A 17,548-nucleotide genomic window follows, 5' to 3' on the forward strand; every position below is an offset into this window, starting at 1 on the left:
CAACAAGTACTCAAGTTACATGCCAACCAGTTTCCTTACAGGCCACCCATGGGAGAATATGGCCCTCAAGGTCAAGAGAGCGGTGTCTCTCTGAGGCCCCTGAAGGGAAAGAGAACACCAACACTAACAAGGAGCCTAGATAGATACTGGTTAAGATTAACCTCTTTTAGAAAACCTTCTCAGGCTAATTCCACCTAACATTAGGCACTCAAATACCTTCACAGTCTTTAGAAACAAGTATTATTGGTAAGGCAAATTTCTTATGTTGTTCCCTTGTTTTTGTTACTTGGCTATTTTTTCTTAGGGTTTTTTTTCTCTGAGGCAAGGACTGTATTTCCTTTCCCCTTCTCTCCACCTTCTCTGGCAGCCGCTGCTTCACCCCAACCTGCTCTCTGCCTCTCACCAGCCTGACCTTAGCTCTTTGATGGCACTACAGTCTCAGGATGGGATATTGACTACCTGATTCCCAGATCGTGTTAGTGATTTGTCTCCAAGTCAATTATGGTCCTTGGAAATCACCGACATCCTTAACTCTGTCCTTCTCTTTACCTTATTCCGTGAACATGCATTGGTCTTGCCGCCTCTCTGGGTCTCTGTTATCCTATCTATAAAATTTTTATAATTGTAGCCTCCCCTAGCTTGGTCAAAATCTGTTTGTGGAATCAACAGCTTGTGTTTTGTCCTGATTCGGTTGAAACCAAGAAGGATTTGGAAGGAATTATTTTAAAAGACAAATTTTTCTTCTCTATTGTGATTCTAGAGCTGGGTAGGGGGAGGGATGCTTATTTGCCAAGGGGGGGGGGGGGGGATGGGGAAATGTGGACAGGGCCAAGAGCAGCTAGGAGAGAGGGGTGGGGTTGAGGCAGAGTTGGAAGGACACTGGGAATAACATTTAGGTTTCTGACCTTGACCACCTGGCCAGGGCTACAATTTCCATGGCTTCTGACACTTGGGCTGCCACATCCCACACCAAAAAGACCCAAGTATCAGTTGGAGGCTTCCAGAACCTCTTCTTTTTATTTCTACCCCAAACCACATTTCCAGATGTCTCTGCAGCAAAGTGAAATTCCACACAGACAAGGCTTAGAGAAAAACAGAAAAACAGAAAATGAAACAGTTGGCAGTGAAAAGCAGAAAGAGAAGATGGAGCCCTTAGAGAAGGGAGTATCCCTAAGGAGGTGGGGACAAGGGGAGGAGAAGGGGAGGAGGAGAGGAGGAGGAAAGCGGGCCTGTCTCTTTAAGGGGGTTGGCTGTCAATCAGAAAGCCCTTTTCATTGCGGGAGAAGAGGACAAAGATACTCAGAGAGAAAAAGTAAAGGACCGAAGAAGGAGACTGGAGAGACCAGGATCCTTCCAGCTGAACAAAGTCAGCCGCAAAGCAGACTAGCCAGCCGGCTGCAATTGGAGTCAGAGTTCCAAAGACATGGGTGAGTTTCAAAAACTTTATCATGGAAGATTCAAGCAGGCACAGAAATTTGCAAGAGAATTTCCAACTCTANGACGGGGGGGGGGGGGGGGGGGGGGGGGGGGGCGGTTTCCAATGGTTTCAATGAGTTGTGTTTTGGCACTTGTTTTGTCTAGTTCCTTAGCACTCAATTAGGTTAACTCCTTCTCTGTTGTAAGGAGAATGATGCTTTATTGCCAAAGAACTCTAGTAGCACGTGGAGAGTACCACAGGTCCTTGGAGAGAGTGCCCAGAGGGCTGGATATGGTCATGTGTCCTCCTACCCCCTCACTTCCCTCTACCTTCTCTTTTCCCCTGTTCTCAGGCCCTGGTAGTGCCTGGGTCAGCTGACATCCCTGGTTCTTCTGGAGACAAATAAGTGTGGGCTAGCCCTCAGATGTATAAAATAACTGCTTGCTTGATACAAAGTTTGGACCCTGCTTGGCATCAGAAGGAAATTGGGGAATTGGGCAAGATGGAACTCAGGCTTGGCTATGGCTAAGAAGGCCAATCTCAGGTTCAGGAAATGAAAATAAAGGTCTCAATGGGTTTACTATGGGGAGTGGATATGGGTAGCATCTGTGTGTGTGCACGTGCATGCACACACACAAATATGGGTGACCATATCCAGCAAATATCACAGACTGAGCCTTTCTGAGGGTGTGATTCAGACTCTAAATCCCTTCTATGACAAGGAAGCTTCTGGGATCCTAGAGCTCTTACTGACATGGTTGAGTACTGAAAGCTTCTCCAGGTTCTATGAACAAAAAGAGAAGCTATAAGGTCTGGTCTTTGGTAGTGTCTACTTAGAGCAAAGTGTACAGAGCACAAGGGTCTTTGTCCACAGAGGATGCCACAGAGTTGTGTAGACATCACTCACATTTGGCAAAAGAAGAGTAGCAGCTTGAATGCATCCTAAATGAAATGAGAATCAATTTTCCTCTGTATTCACCATCAAATGTAGTACCTAGAAGACTCCAGCAACAATCCATGGAAAAAAGGTTTTAGATTATATTAAACTGGTGTCAGCCTTTAGGTTGTTTCATCCTGAGAGAGATCTTTGAAACATGTACTCAGCGTGGATAACTGAGAGGGCAGGGCACTGGACTAGAGCCAACACAACCAGGTTCGAATCCCAGATCAGTCACTTAGGAACTTCATGACCTTGGATAGATCATTGTGAATTATCACTTCATCATCTGGAAAATGGGGATAACAATAACTGCTTTGTCTACTTTCAGGGTTGTGAAAATCAAGTAATAATGATGCGGATGTCCTTTGAAAATGGGCAAGCTCTATAACAATTATAAATAATGATCATACCAATTATTATGCAATAACACATATATAACCTAACTCTTATTCTTTCCAAAGTGGTTTGGGCTCTCTTTGTGCATACTTTGTGCACTTGGATAAGAATCATTTGACCAACTGAGTGTGGCCAGGTGAGAGGTGAATGTTAGGGGAACTCAGTTCCTACCCTCGGTAACATCAGGAACCCTATGTAACGTCAGGGCAGCTGATTGGGTAGGTTGTGAATTTAAAAACGGAGCGGGAGTAAAGAACAATAAGGAATATTACTTCCTCAGGGGATGAAAGCCTTGAGGAAAAGGCAGGATAAATGAGGTGACTACAGGGACAATTTTCTGTTATGGAGGCTGGATGATTTCCTCCAGGGGAATCTCCAGGGAATATTGCCACAGGTAAGGGCATAGTTGAGGTTGTGTATTGGATATCAGATCTTGGGGGTGGGCAATCCTTGGGCCAGATGCACATGAGAATTGTAGCCTTTGAGTTTTCAATTATTCAATAACAAAGTATCTCAAGTTTGTAAATAATAGACCATCTCTAACAAGGTACCTTACGGCTATTACTTCTGACATGGAGCGCGTTGCTGTTCAACAATTGTAGTAGACAAATTATATCATAGAATCTGGGATTGGAAGGAACTTTAGAAGCTGCCTGAGCCAATCTCAAGTCAGGATTCCCTTCTACAACAGCTAATTAAATGTTCCTATGGCCTCTGTTTAATCACCCCCAGAAATGGAGAGCTCACTACCTCGACCATATGCAATCTTATAGGAGGGGAAGCTGAGAGGAACACTGAATTCAGTGTTGTCTATATAAAAGGTTTATGGGGGAAATGATAGTTCATTAAACCTTGTCCTGACTAGGGAAGGGGATGTTCCAAATGAGTCTTTGGGATAACAATGGAATCAGAAAAGAGCTACAGAGCAGTAGCTGATTATTCTCTGCTCAGTAACACAGTGCCATTACTGAACAGCAAAACGTTGGCTCCTGCAAGCCTGTTGTTGAGAACAGTGGCTGTTACCCTGGTAACCAGACTGTGATGCTTCCCTCCAAAGGTGGCTGTTTGCCGAGCAGTATAGTTTTGGCTGGTGCAGACTAAGTGAGGGTAGCCGAGGCAAGAAAGAAGTGTGGATGCAAAGCAAGGGTCCAGTTTTATAAAATTCCTGAAGACTAACTGAATCCCACTGGGATGGCAAGAATGCCACAAGAATGCCAAGAGCTAAAAAGAAACCAGATCCAAACCAGCATACTCACTTATTCTTCCTAGAGACGGTGACTAAAATGATCACGACAGCCTTCCCCACCCTATTCCTCACCTTGGCCCTGCAGAGCCAGAGGAGCTCTTGGAGAGCCAGGCAGACTAAAAGTCCTGCTCTGCTTGGAGGAGCTTTTGCCCTGGCTCTGTGCTATGAAAGCTGGAAGTTTACTCAAGAATCTGACAACTAGAACTATTCTCTCAAAGCTATGTGAGTAGTAATAAGGCCTAAGAACCCCTGGGAGATGGGTGGGAGGGGACATATAGTGCTTAAACCCGTCAAGCACTGGTACCCAGCCAGTGGCATCTTTTTCCTTCTTTGCCTTCTTGTGTATTAACTTGAAGCCCTGAAAACCATCCCCAGGGTATAGTTCTTGTTTCTGAAGGAAAGCAACTGTAGAAATGCCCTCCTTGCCTACAGAACTTCAGATCCAAAGAAGATCAGGTAAGGTCACATCAGCCTGGAAGTCAAACAGAGCAGGTTTCCCTTTCTTTCCCACTGTTAGGGCCTACCCAGTGCCAAACTTTCCTCAAAAACCCTACAAGCACTGATTGATTAATTCCTTCTTAGCTATTTAAAAACGGTCCTAAGGGTGATCTCGCAGCTCTGTACTTGCCTCTGAGCTCTCTGCTAGGCTCTGGAAAAGAATCAGTGACATCCCAAGGAAGGGAACAAGGCTCGCCAGATCAGCTTCACACTGCAACCAAGGAGAGAGGAAGAAATGGTGAGAGACTGACCAAAGGAATAAGGTATAGAAAATGTTGTCTCTTAGCTTATTGTCAGGTGCTTATTTTTTACCTCCGTGTAAGTGGGCAAGATGAAGACAATGTGTCAGGAATAGAGTTTAATAACCAAGCTTCTATTCCAACTTCCCAATGTTTGGTCATATATCGGTGTGTGTGTGTGTGTGTGTGTGGTGTGTGTGTGGTGTGTGTGTGTGTTTGGGAAGGAGTGGGGAGTATAGGAAACAAGTTGGCCCAAATGCTGTTGCTATAGTAATAATAATATCTGTCCAAAGAAGAGGTTGAGATTCCTTTTTATTTAACTTTATCCATATGACTTGACCATTCATCGGGCTTAGATCCCCATGTCCCAGTGGTTGCAGGGCCCCTTTCCACCACTTGAATGCAGTAGAAGTGCTGAGTTCACGTAGGGAAGACAAGATTATAGGCAGGGCTTTGTCTGACCAGGATACGATCAGAAGCAAAAGTCTTTGTCTCTGGCACCTCCTGACAATTGTTGTTTTACTCCTAGAACACACCCACTGATCCCCATCCATCCCCAGTACCAGTCACGGTTGCTCTAGCATCTTGGCCCTGTCAACTGCTGTAGGCCCCAATCAAGGAAGCCTCTGTTCGTGGAGTGAGGTTAAGGGGTGGGTTCTGGGAGGAGGGTAAGACTGTAGTGCAGATTAGAGACTTAGGGAGATGGGGCCAGTTTTTCACTCAATGAGCCTGCCTGTTGTTTAGCTCTATTGTATAGGGTTCTTCTATCTCTCCCTTTGTCAGCTGGATTCAAGGGACAGGCTAGGAATTGTGCAAGGCACAATTGGTCTCTTTCTACCATCTCTTTCGATGAAAGCCCTTCCTCTCCTCCCTTTGATGAGTTCCCAGATTCACACTGAATTTCCATCATGGAGCTGGTCCTTGAGGCGTGCCCAGGGCATGGGAAAGGAGGGAGGGCTTGGGAGCTCTTGGCTCCTGCTTAAAGAGACAGCACCAGGATCAACACAGTCCCTTGGATGGACATGGATCTGGATAAGATTAACAATGGTCCTGTTGATCTTTGTCAGATTCCTGTGAAGACTATTGGTCAGAAGGGCTTGAAGTTCTATCACAGATTGGTTAGACTCATTTTGGAAGTTTGCAGATAAATCTAGCCAACACCTGAGTATTTCCCCTTTGCTTACATTTTGCCCACAAGACTTGGTCATATACATTTTAACACTAAGTTATAGGTAGCTTTGGTCTTTGATTCACAGACACAGGTTTGTTCTCCCGAGCAAGACTGAAAGGTCAGTGAAGAAAGGGACTGGGCTTTATAATTCACTTTTGTTTCTCATAGTGCCCAGCTTACTTCAAATATGCTTAATAATTGTACTGAATCCACAACAAAAGAAATGAAAGGAAAACACTGGGAAGGGTCATTATTTTTCTCTATGACCTCTCATCAAAGTCAGGCAGTTTAATCCAATGGAGTTGCATTGGATAATATTATTATTATTGTAGTTCTTTTATGCCACCTCTACCATGTGACAATCTGTACTTAGCCTGGAAATGTGAGCATGACTCTTGGGAAAGCCAAAGAACTCCAGAATCCCTCACAGCCTCCCTGAATCAAACCAATACCGTTTCAACCGTGAAGGGTGCTGAAATGGAGAGCTTGCTGCTTTAGGCTATTGTTCACACATTCCCAAGGACATTTCTTGGGCTGTGAAAAATCAAAGTGAACCCAATGGACCTTTCTCAGAATGTTCTGATTGTCAACTACTTGGATGAAGACACTTTTTTTTTTTTTGCGCGTTCTGAGTTTTTCCCAGTTGAAATCCAAAAGTTGATTTTTTGCTTGGCCAGACTGACTGAGATTTTTCATTTCTGCTGAACTTAGATGTCCCCAGAACCAACCTCATCCATGAAGAGGTGGACATGTAATGTGTATGTTGATATCATTGAACTATGTAGAGCTTCAGAGTGATTTATCTGGGGCCATTTATTTCCAACTCCATGTTAAAGACTCATTAAAAACTATGTCTTCCTTGTCCCTTGCTTTGAGTGGCAGTGCAGTGGAAAAGGGGTACCAAGTTATTTGAGGTCTAAGAAAACAGAGGAAAAATGTATGTAAAAAGAAAGTATATCAGTGGATGATCCAGAGTGGCTCCCAAGGCTTAGCCCTTTATCACCTAGTAAGGACACTACAAATGACACTCTATGGATGATGATCAAGGGATCAGGTACATTAAGGAGGATTTTCCCTTATCTTTATAACCGTGGAGGGGGCATCGGCTAAAACTTAGAGTGGAATTCCCTGTTTGGCTGGCAAAAGTTCAAGTTCCTTCATCCCTGATCACACCTGAGCCATTTAGCTCTTCCCAGGGTGAAAAACCTGGGGTGACTGAGTGGCACAGGACAGTCACTTGCTGGGTGGATGGCTGTCCTTACTCTGGGCCAAATAAACAGTTCTGCCATTGTTCCCTGGGTCTGACCCCCTCCCCACCCCCAGGCCTGCAGGCCCCTGCAGAATACCAATGAGGCTCCTGGGATCTCAGGGAAAAACAAGGCTTCTTTGTCCAGGGGAGCTATGGAGGGCTCTGTCCAAGCCCTGACCCTGTGCTGGGGAGAGAGGGAACAGAGAGGTCACTGACCTTCTCCTCCCCCCACCCTCAGGCTTCAGAGACCTTCTTTACTAGAAGAGTCTAAGAGTTTGGGGGTGGGGAAGAGTTGGATAGACAGAGTAGGAAAATAGCAGCACTGTTTATTTCCAAGCTCTTTTTCTTAACTTACAGGATGCATCTAGTATCTTAACCTGTTGAGAAAGAAGATCAATTTCTGGAATGTTCCCTGAGAACAATGATCAATTTCAACTGCTGTGTTTTTCTTTCTGGTATATATATGTGTGCATGTGCACATTTGCATGCATGCATGTATGCACATGCATATGCATGTGCACACATACGCGTGCACCACACACACACACACCATGGCCCAGCTCTGATGAAGCACTGTTACCAAGCACTATTGCAAAGTTCATACTAAGTAAACTCTGCCTCCACCACAGCAGCACAGCTACAAATTGATTGCTTCTCATAGAGGCCAAATTTTCTTTTTTTTTTAAGATTTATTTATTTATTTATTTATTTATTTGACAGAGAGAGGGACAGCCAGCGAGAGAAGGAACACAAGCAGGGGGAGTGGGAGAGGAAGAAGCAGGCTCATAGCGGAGGAGCCTGATGTGGGGCTCGATCCCATAACGCCAGGATCACGCCCTGAGCCGAAGGCAGACGCTTAACGACTGCACCACCCAGGCACCCCAAAATTTTCTGACAGTTCTTCAGTTCTTGGAGAAGGATGAAAATTCAGTTCTCCTGCAAATATTAGCTACTTATTCTGCTTGCCCTGGGCTTCTGAGCCTCATCTCTAGTGTCATATACCAGAATCTTTGAGGAAGAGGCTCTTTGAGGACCAAGGAAGGGCATGTCATTTTAGGGGATGATGGGTAATAGAACTCACTCATTCTGTGGCTTTGAGAGCAGAGACAAATGCTTCTACCTTAACTTTCTCCTCATAGAGATAATCTGGTCCTTCAAAATCTGTTCACATTGCATCAGCCATGCAAATCAACAGATGTTTAAGCACACAGGGCTAAAAAGAAGCTGTACTAGTATTAAGAGGGTCGGGCAAAGGACTCCCCTAGTCCTTGCTACCATGGCATAGACAAGTGAGCTTTGGATAAAAATGCAAACCTAGAAATTAGTACAATTTGCTTTCTTTTTGTAAGTAGTGCCGACATGCTTTTCCAAAAGCAGCTTCTCAGCACATCAGCTGTATATGTGTATATAATTCATATATACATAAAATACAGAAAAATACTTCTTATATCGTATCTCTATATATTATATGATATATGAACAGATGTATAAAATCAGTTAGCATGCGCATGCATGCACGCACATACACACACACGCGCATATGCATATATATTTGGGATCTGGCCAAGTGGCCCAAGGGAGTCACCATTTCCTCATCTAGTCAGCCATCTATTTGACATTTGTTGAGTTTTGCTCCATGTGGCACTTACAGCATAGGGCTAGTACTTGAGGCACAGCTGTTCTTAGAGCCTATGACTTCTTGTGTGCCTTTCCTGTTTCTCAGCAACACTGGTATGGGGCCTGGGGTGACAGGTCTCAGTATCTCAGGGGCTCTTAGCACTCTGAGACACCTGTGTTCCCAGGCTTTGGTGTTTTTGTCATGCCAGAAAGATGTTTCATGCTTTGCTGACTTTGTATAGAGTCTTTTTTGTAGCTGTTTTGACATAACTCCAGTGTAAGCCTGAGGGTGCAGACATTGGCCCAGCTGCAATACAGGGGGACAAAATCAGCCATGCAAAATGTTCAAAAATCATTAAGCTTGCATTTTTATTACCGTGAATAATAGTCACCCTCCCATTACCATCTCCTGCTCTCTGCCAGTTTCCTCCTTCCCTTTGGACTGCTCTCCACATGATATTCTAGATGAGGAAGAAGCAAGCATTCCATGCGACAAATACACACAATGTTAAGGAATATACAGGAGCAGGTGATTTCCAAAGTTCCCCCACTTGGAACACTCTCTAATTTTCAAATCCTGTCTGACAGTACCAACATCTCTGGCCTGCACCCATCCCTTTGTGGAACTCTTGTTTCATTTCCCTTCTGTAACCACTTACTTGGCTGCCTGAAATTGTTAGTGGAAAATATTAGGTCTGCCTAGCTCATTCTTCCTCAGTAAACAAAAGACTCCCATATGGCAAAGTCTATGTCTTTTATGTTTTCACATCCCACATAACACCTGGCACAATGCTGGGCATATAGTAAGTACTCCCTAAGAGTTGGTATATGACTGAAACAAACAAATAAGAATGATAAGAAAGGAGAGTATGATCGCATAATCTCCCTAGCTTGCTACTTTGATGATGGATTATTTTTAAAAAACCCATACATTCTGGGAATTAAAAGTAAGGACTTATTTTTAAGAACGGAACAAAGTAATGTTTTTTGGGTCAATCTCACATTCCAGAAGCCTGAAGTTGGAGAATCTCCTGCTTTTGGACTCTGGGGTGACTACTCCATCTGTGCATGTGAGCACAGGGCTTGACTGGTCGGCCAGAGGGGTATGGGTGGCACGAGCTACTTATGAAACATCCCTGACTTTTCCCCTCCTTCCTCCCCAGGCTTGTTAGAGTGCTGTGCAAGATGTCTCGTAGGGGCCCCCTTTGCTTCCCTGGTGGCCACTGGATTATGTTTCTTCGGGGTGGCACTGTTCTGTGGCTGTGGACATGAAGCACTCACGGGCACAGAAAAGCTAATTGAGACCTATTTCTCCAAAAACTACCAGGACTACGAGTATCTCATCAATGTGTAAGTACCTGTTATCCTACACAAACCCCTCTCTTTCCCCCTCTCTCCTGGGAGACATACAGAACTCATTAGTACGTTAGTGATTAGTAGGGGGTTAGCGTGGAGCCAGACAGGATTCCTGAGTCTTCCTTCTATTTGTAGATTTCACCTATGCCCCATCTGGGGTCCTAAATGAGGGGGAAGTGCCAAATTCAGAAAGGGGAGTTCTGTCTGCCTGCCAGCCCACTTCTCACTGCCCACACCCCACTGCACTTGCTTTGTCCCACATGTTCTAACTTCTGACCATAGGTTAACATTGACTGAGTTGGAGCCTCTGCAGTGATAGGTATGGAGAACTCAGGGAAGGCACAATGACTGGGGAGATGGGGGCCGCTGCTCTTGCTCTGACATACCATTTGAGTCTGCTCAGGCTCTGTACTAAGACTTTCCTGTTCCTAGCGTATTAGGCCCCTATTCCTTCATCCCTCTTCCTCCCGGTCTAGCTCCTCTCTGCTTTCTCCTCTGAGGGAACATCTCTGAAGGGTCTGGCCAAGGAGAATAGAACTCCAGTTCTTCAGGTCACAGGGTAAGCAAGGGGTGGAGGAACCCAGTGATTCCTCTAAAGAATCCCTAGCCTTGTTTAGGTGCTCACTCAAGTGTCCACCTTACTTATACAGGAAGGGAACTGGGTCCTCAGTTAACAAGATTTCCTGATATCTTCTGTTTATCTGTTAAAGGATCCATGCCTTCCAGTATGTCATCTATGGAACTGCCTCTTTCTTCTTCCTTTATGGGGCCCTCCTGCTGGCCGAGGGCTTCTACACCACCGGCGCAGTCAGGCAGATCTTTGGCGACTACAAGACCACCATCTGCGGCAAGGGCCTGAGCGCAACGGTAACAGGGGGCCAGAAGGGGAGGGGTTCCAGAGGCCAACATCAAGCTCATTCTTTGGAGCGGGTGTGTCATTGTTTGGGAAAATGGCTAGGACATCCCGACAAGGTGATCATCCTCAGGATTTTGTGGCAATAACAAGGGGTGGGGGACAATTGGGCGTGAGTCTGTGGCCTCATCCCCACCCAAGGCTGGGTCCTCTCTAGGGGCCTGGCTTTTGAGTGAGGAAGTGATGGCTTCAGCCGAACGAGAAGGTCAGGAAGAACGTGGTGCCCAGCTGGCTTAGCCTCACTTTTTAAAAGTTCCCTAGAAAATTTCATCTCAAAAAAAAATAAATAAAAGCATGAGTTTTGTGGATACTTCATAAAATCAGACCATTTCTAAGCCATCTGTTGACATTCCTTTACTCTCCTCTTAGCAGGGACCACAACAAAATTAGATTTGACCACCTAAGAGCCTAAATGCTACTCATGGGATTGAGAGGCAGGCACCTGATCTGAGAGAAGGGTGGATCGTGGAAATTAAATAATTTCACTCCAAGGTGGAATTCACAATGTTCTGAGATTCTACACTGTTCGAGGCCCCAGAGGAAACTAGCATGGATCTACATATTTAATGTTTCATCTTTGAGGGTTATCCATGCTTCTTGTGAGGCACACATTGGTTTTCAGTTTCTAGAGTCAAGATCTTTGGGGGCCTGAATATCTGTGGGTTATGGTGATATCTTTTGTGGCCAGCAGTTGGCTTAGAAAGGTTTTTGGATCTGAAGTTTAAACCTCCCATTGGCTTTGCTCAATGACTAGGGATGAAAAGTCCTATGACAAGGAACATTTTCTAAGCTCAGCCTAAGGCGAGAAATGGCACGACTTTCTTCCAAGATCTGTTTTGATTTCTTTACACCTTATCTGCCCAAAAAACCTCCTGAAGCCTCTCTAACCCAGGGATCCTCCTCACTCCAACCCCTACCCATTCCCCCCACCCTCCATCACACTTGGGGCCAGTTCTCTAGTAGATACTGCCAGTCACATTTGGCACAGGTGCCCTGTTTACTAATTTCATTTGGCAGAGATCCTTGGACTCTGGTTTCCTACCTGGCACATGCCACTCCAGGATCTCCCAGTTTGTGTTTCAATGTCTGCAGGCCGATGCTGATTTCTAACCACCCCATGTCAATTGTTTTAGTTTGTGGGCATCACCTATGCCCTGACCATTGTGTGGCTCCTGGTGTTTGCCTGCTCTGCTGTGCCTGTGTACATTTACTTCAACACCTGGACCACCTGCCAGTCTATTGCCTTCCCCAGCAAGACTTCTGCCAGTATAGGCAGTCTCTGTGCTGATGCCAGAATGTATGGTGAGTTAGGGTGTTGGTGCCTTGGCTCCCCAACCCCTATGAAAGCACTATATATTTGGTTCTTTACTTGGGATGACAAGGGTGGTGATTATACAGAAAAATATTATGCATGCCTGGATCTTAGTTTGTCATTTCCTCCCCACTGAAATTGGAGAGATTTCTTCCCTTGGAAGGGAACTTCTCTTGAAAGTGGTAGGAGTTTTCTTGGCTGTTCACACTGCTCTAGCCTAGTTGAGAAGCAGTACATTTCAATAACAAACACAAGATTACACAACTGTTCAGTACCACCTTCTATTTTTTTTTTGGCAAATCTTTTCAAAAGAGGATCCTGATTGTTAGTGGAATTCAACTTTTCAGCCAGGATGAGTAAAGATATAAGAAGGGCTCTGAAAGAAAATCTCCATGGAGCCCCACAACTCCATGAAGCTCACACCCTGGTTGACTTGTATGTCTTACACAGGTGTTCTCCCATGGAATGCTTTCCCTGGCAAGGTGTGTGGCTCCAACCTTCTGTCCATCTGCAAAACAGCTGAGGTGAGTGGGCCATTTGAGTTCTTTTACAATGGAGTGTCTAGGACCATACAAATTTCTACCCATGGCCTTCAATTTTAAAAGCCACAGGTTTTTTATTTTTGTTTTTTTGCTGGATTTTGAGCATAGATGCTAAAACATCTATTTTACCTACAGCTGCATAGAAAGACTTCCATTCCACGACTTCCTTTCTTAAAGGACAAATTTGTAGTTTTAGGTAAAGATAGAGATTAATGACAAAATCCCCCAAATGAGAAAATTTATCCTTTTAGTTAAAAACCTTATGAAGAAAATGATTTATACAGAGAGACACACTCATCGGTTTTACAAAAACACTTTCAGTTTGGAACCCCTCCATCTCTAATGAGAAGTAAAAACAAAAAGTACATTTGAAAGAGGAAAACACTGTATTGGCAATGGGTATCATCCACAAATGAGACAGGGGAATAAAACCAAGTCCTGAGGAAGACGGCAGTAACTTTAAATGTTTAAAACTTTAAACAGTGACTTTAAAATTTGGGATCCTGGATACAACTGTAGGGATACCGTTGATTAAAATATTTTATGAGTGTTTTATGAGTATTCTGTGTTCTGAGTGCTATGGGGTTAGGTGCTGTGATGTACATTAAAAAGCAGGAGGCCTACACTCAGGGAAGTGGCAGTTTAGTTATAGATGCAGAATTAACACACAGGAAGATATCAATGCATTTGGAAAGCTGCATGCACGATCTACAACAGAGCATAGTTTTGCAGGTGCAAGAAACTCTTCTCCCTTTTGCCTTTTCTTGCAGTTCCAAATGACCTTCCACCTGTTTATTGCTGCCTTTGTGGGGGCTGCAGCCACACTGGTTTCCCTGGTGAGTTGTCTGAATGTGATCTTGGCAAATAAGTGGTCCTGGGATAGCCTGGGTACAGCTATGCTGAAAGGCAGAAAGATAGATTTCTAACCTTGAGATGCTGGAGAGAAGTGCCTGGGAAGAGACAACAAAGTGTAGACTGCGAACTTCTACTTTGGGTTGGCAAGGCAGAAAGGCTTCCGAAATTAGACAGGAAGAGTAAAAGTGGTATGAGGAAAGAGAAGGTAAGAGATTAATAATCAGACATGATAACATTTAGCGTTTACAGAGCACGTAATATAGCCAAGGGGTTTGCAGTCAGAAATTGCAGTTAATTCTCAATACGTGCTGGTCAGATGAATGACAAGAACAAGGAAACATTACTAAACATGATTTTCCAAAGCCTGGAATTCTATATGCTGTCAATACGAATCCACCTTGGGCACTCTCCAAGAGATTTACTTACTCTCCTGAAAACGCGGAGAGGACCATCTAACATTATTGGAACTGTTATTACTATGATGTGATTCTACGCCCCAGGTCCTGCTGATGGCGTTACAGTGCAGTGTCAGTGGGGTGCATTCATTGTTCAGATTAAAAAACTAGGGCACTGAAGGGTGAAGGAATTTACCTGTAGTCATTAAATAAGTAGTGATAAGAATATGCTCGCAGAACGCCTGGCCGCTACTGCTGAGGCTTTTATACAAACTGGAGTTGTTCTTCATTCTGGAAAATAAATTGATGCATGAAGCAGGCAGGGCTGTTCTGCCCGTTGCGGTTGTGTGTCTGCAGCAAGCAGCCTGTGACTCCAGGTCACTCAGACACGTGGATGGGATGACGGCAGAGCCCAGTGCATGCACTGTTCACTTTCCTGAGGAAAACCCAGTGCCAGGGCGCTTAGCATAGATGTGGAATAAATCCTTGTCAAATTGGCCTGAGCCATTAGAAGGAAATGTGTCAGCAAGGACTTCTAGTCAAGTACATAGGGTGAAAGCCTGGGACATGCTGCTTTTTGCAGATCAGGGGCTTTTCCTTTATTTACCTGCTTTTATTTCTACCCTTCCTCATTCTCAAAAGCTTTGGAGGAGGGAGAGCTTTCTTTTCAATTCTCACTGGTATTTTCTCTTCTGTTCCTACAGCTCACCTTCATGATTGCTGCCACTTACAACTTTGCCGTCCTTAAACTTATGGGCCGAGGCACCAAGTTCTGATGTCCTGTAGAAATTTCCCTTTCTCTAATAGCGAGGCTCTAACCACACAGCCTACAATGCTGCGTCTCCCGTGTTAACTCTTTGCCTTTGCCACTGACTGGCCCTCTTCTTACTTGGCGAGTGTAACAAGAAAGGAGAGTCTTGTGGTGATTAATGTCTCTCTGTGGACTCTCCCCTCTTATGTACCTCTTTTAGTCATTTTGCTTCACAGCTGGTTCCTGCTAGAAATGGGAAATGCTTCAGATGGTGACTCCCCAACTGCAAGTCACAATGGAATGGAGGCTCTAATTCAATTTTCAAGCATCTCCTGAGGACCAGGAAGTGTTTTCTCCTCAAAGGGCACTTCCACTGATGGAAACAAAGTGGAAAGGAAGATGCTCAGGTAGAGAGAAGGGATGTACCTGGTCCCCTTGACATCTACTGGGGCCAAATATATTCTCCTTGGTGTACAAAACAGAGAACCCACTACTATCTCCCTCTTACCACTGAAGATAGAAGAAAAAAAAAGAATACCAAAAAAACCAATAAGAGCATTTACCCAAATCTGCCTACTGCAGCTGGGAGAAGGGGGTCAAAGCAAGGATCTTTCACCCATAGAAAGAGAGCACTGACCCTGATAGCGATGGACTATTTAAGCCCTAACTCAGCCAATCTTACTTATAGCATAAGGGAGCGTAGTGTCTGTGTAGACCAAGTGGGCACCTGGCCTTACACCTTATTAGGGAAGAGAAGCAGGGCATTGTCAGCATCTTCTCACTCCCTTCTCCTTGATAACAGCTACCATGACAACCCTGTGGTTTCCAAGGAGCTGAGAACAGAGAGAAACTAGCTCATATGAAAAAAAAAAAAAAGACTGGCCTAAGGAGCAGCAGTTGTTAGTGGCTAATGGTGTAAACTGAGCCAGCCCTCTGGTAGACACAGGATAGATAACTCTTTGGATAGCGCATCTTTTTTCTGTTAATTAGTTGTATACTCTGGCCTCTGTCATATCTTCACAATGGTGCTCTTTTCATGGGGTATTATCCATTCAGTCACAGATGATGATTTGAAGATCTTGATTTGTTTCAGAATGACGCATATTTCACATTTGCCGGTTTGTTTATCCCTTGTTTGGGGTTGTGCCGGAAAGGTCTAGAGAACGATTCTTTGATTATGATTTTTTAGCAAATGGGCATTGAACGTTAAACATTGCAAATAATATTTAAAGTTGGCTGGTTCCAGACTTCCACTAGATTTTTTCCAAATTATTCTACTCTTTGCAGAAATGGATTTGGTGAATTTGAACCTCAATTTGAATAACCTATTTGATTGTTCTTTTTAAGCCAGTGGGGGATGATTTGATTTAGCAGTGTTAACTCGCTGTGTTAAAGAGTCAGTTTTAACATACAGGTTATTCTCTCCTACTACAGATCACATAATAGAATGCCCCGGCCATCAGCTACTCAGTTGGTAGGCTTCCATGGAAACAGAAAGGTGGAAAGAGTTGGAAACCTGAATAACTCCCAGGTTTCAGGCTTCTCTTTCTGTGTTTGTTAACTGTGAGTTAAAAAAGAAAAGGCTGATTGGTCTTTATGGAAAGAAAGATGCTATGGATATGACTGTAGGTGGCAATTTGTTGTAAAGAGTTGCTTTGTTTTATTTTGTTTCCCCCCCAAAGTGGTTTCAGCAATGTTTAAGGAGATGTAAAATGTTTGCAAAAAGATATTTAATATTTGTTTTCAGACCAGTATAAAAGATAAGCTTCCAGGCTGCATAGAGGGAGGAGATGGAAAAGGTTCTGTAAGAAACCAATCAAGATCAAGGAAAGTGAAGTAATCCATATCTTGTGTTTTGTTTTGATTTAATAACATAACAAATAACCAACCCTTCCCTGAAAACCTCCCAGGCATATGTACACACATATACACACACAAAGAGAGTTAACTGAAAGTGTTTCCTTCATTTCTGATACAGAATTTCAATTTTAACACACATAAAGGATAAACTTTTAGGAACTTATCTTACAAAGTGAATTTTATAAAATTAAAGAAAAATAAAATTAAGAATGTTCTCAATCAAACATCGTGTCCTTTGAGTGAATTGTTTTGTGTAACCCCACAATAGAAGGGAATAATTAGACCTTTATTGTGCTTTGTTCAGGGAGCTTATTTATTTTTCAGGTCATCCAAGTCATTCTCACAACAATTCTCTGACATAAAAAAATAGATAAATCACTTCTATTTTTATAGCTTAGGACACTAAGAAACAGTCAAAGTAAATTACCCAAAGAAACCCAATAAGCACATACCTGAGCTTGGACTAGAACTCAGGTGGGGGTTTTTGTTTGTTTGTTTATTTTTGTTTTTGTTTTTTTGTAGAACTCAGGTCTTAATACCTGAGAACTTCTAGTCAAGTATATACAGCGAAAGCCTATATACCTGGACATGCCTGTTTTAGGGTTTCTTTTCTGTTAGAAGTTGGGTTTCAGAGTGTTCTGCTCATTCAGACTCAAATACGGTTACTTCTTTAATGTGGTAATGATGCCCCAGCCCTGGTGTGTTGAGATTTAAGTGATTGCTACCTTCTCTTTCAATCGTTTGGATATTCCAATAACGAGCCCTGGGGCTTCATACGTGAATGATGCTTA

The 17,548-nt window shown here is 43.8% G+C and overlaps 1 protein-coding gene across 3 annotated transcripts; it reads left to right on the top strand.

The window, feature by feature from the left end:
* Window positions 1–1,273: 1,273 nt before the first annotated feature.
* PLP1 (proteolipid protein 1) lies at window positions 1,274–16,822 on the top strand. 3 transcript variants are annotated; one of them, XM_019806626.2, is made up of 7 exons: window positions 1,274–1,427; window positions 9,937–10,123; window positions 10,840–11,101; window positions 12,176–12,344; window positions 12,805–12,878; window positions 13,667–13,732; window positions 14,851–16,822. In XM_019806626.2, exons 1-7 carry the CDS (start codon window positions 1,424–1,426, stop codon window positions 14,920–14,922), a joined length of 834 nt encoding a protein of 277 aa, XP_019662185.1. In that variant the 5' UTR covers window positions 1,274–1,423; the 3' UTR covers window positions 14,923–16,822. The 3 variants fall into 3 exon arrangements, with proteins under 3 accessions (XP_019662185.1, XP_019662184.1, XP_019662186.1); XM_019806625.2 differs by lacking the exon at window positions 1,274–1,427 and adding an exon at window positions 4,149–4,221; XM_019806627.2 differs by lacking the exon at window positions 1,274–1,427 and adding an exon at window positions 4,149–4,221 and having other exon boundaries at window positions 10,840–10,996.
* The last annotated feature ends 726 nt before the right edge of the window (window positions 16,823–17,548 follow it).

Source organism: Ailuropoda melanoleuca, chromosome X (assembly GCF_002007445.2).
Source record: "Ailuropoda melanoleuca isolate Jingjing chromosome X, ASM200744v2, whole genome shotgun sequence".
Classification (NCBI taxonomy): Eukaryota; Metazoa; Chordata; class Mammalia; order Carnivora; family Ursidae; genus Ailuropoda; species Ailuropoda melanoleuca.

Excerpts from the sequence above, each read along its gene's own strand:
- PLP1 (XM_019806625.2), top strand. The coding sequence starts at position 4,164 with ATGAAAGCTGGAAGTTTACTCAAGAATCTGACAACTAGAACTATTCTC. Across the intron at positions 12,345-12,804 it reads TGCTGATGCCAGAATGTATG|GTGTTCTCCCATGGAATGCT; the intron begins GTGAGTTAGGGT and ends TGTCTTACACAG. Across the intron at positions 13,733-14,850 it reads CAGCCACACTGGTTTCCCTG|CTCACCTTCATGATTGCTGC; the intron begins GTGAGTTGTCTG and ends CTGTTCCTACAG.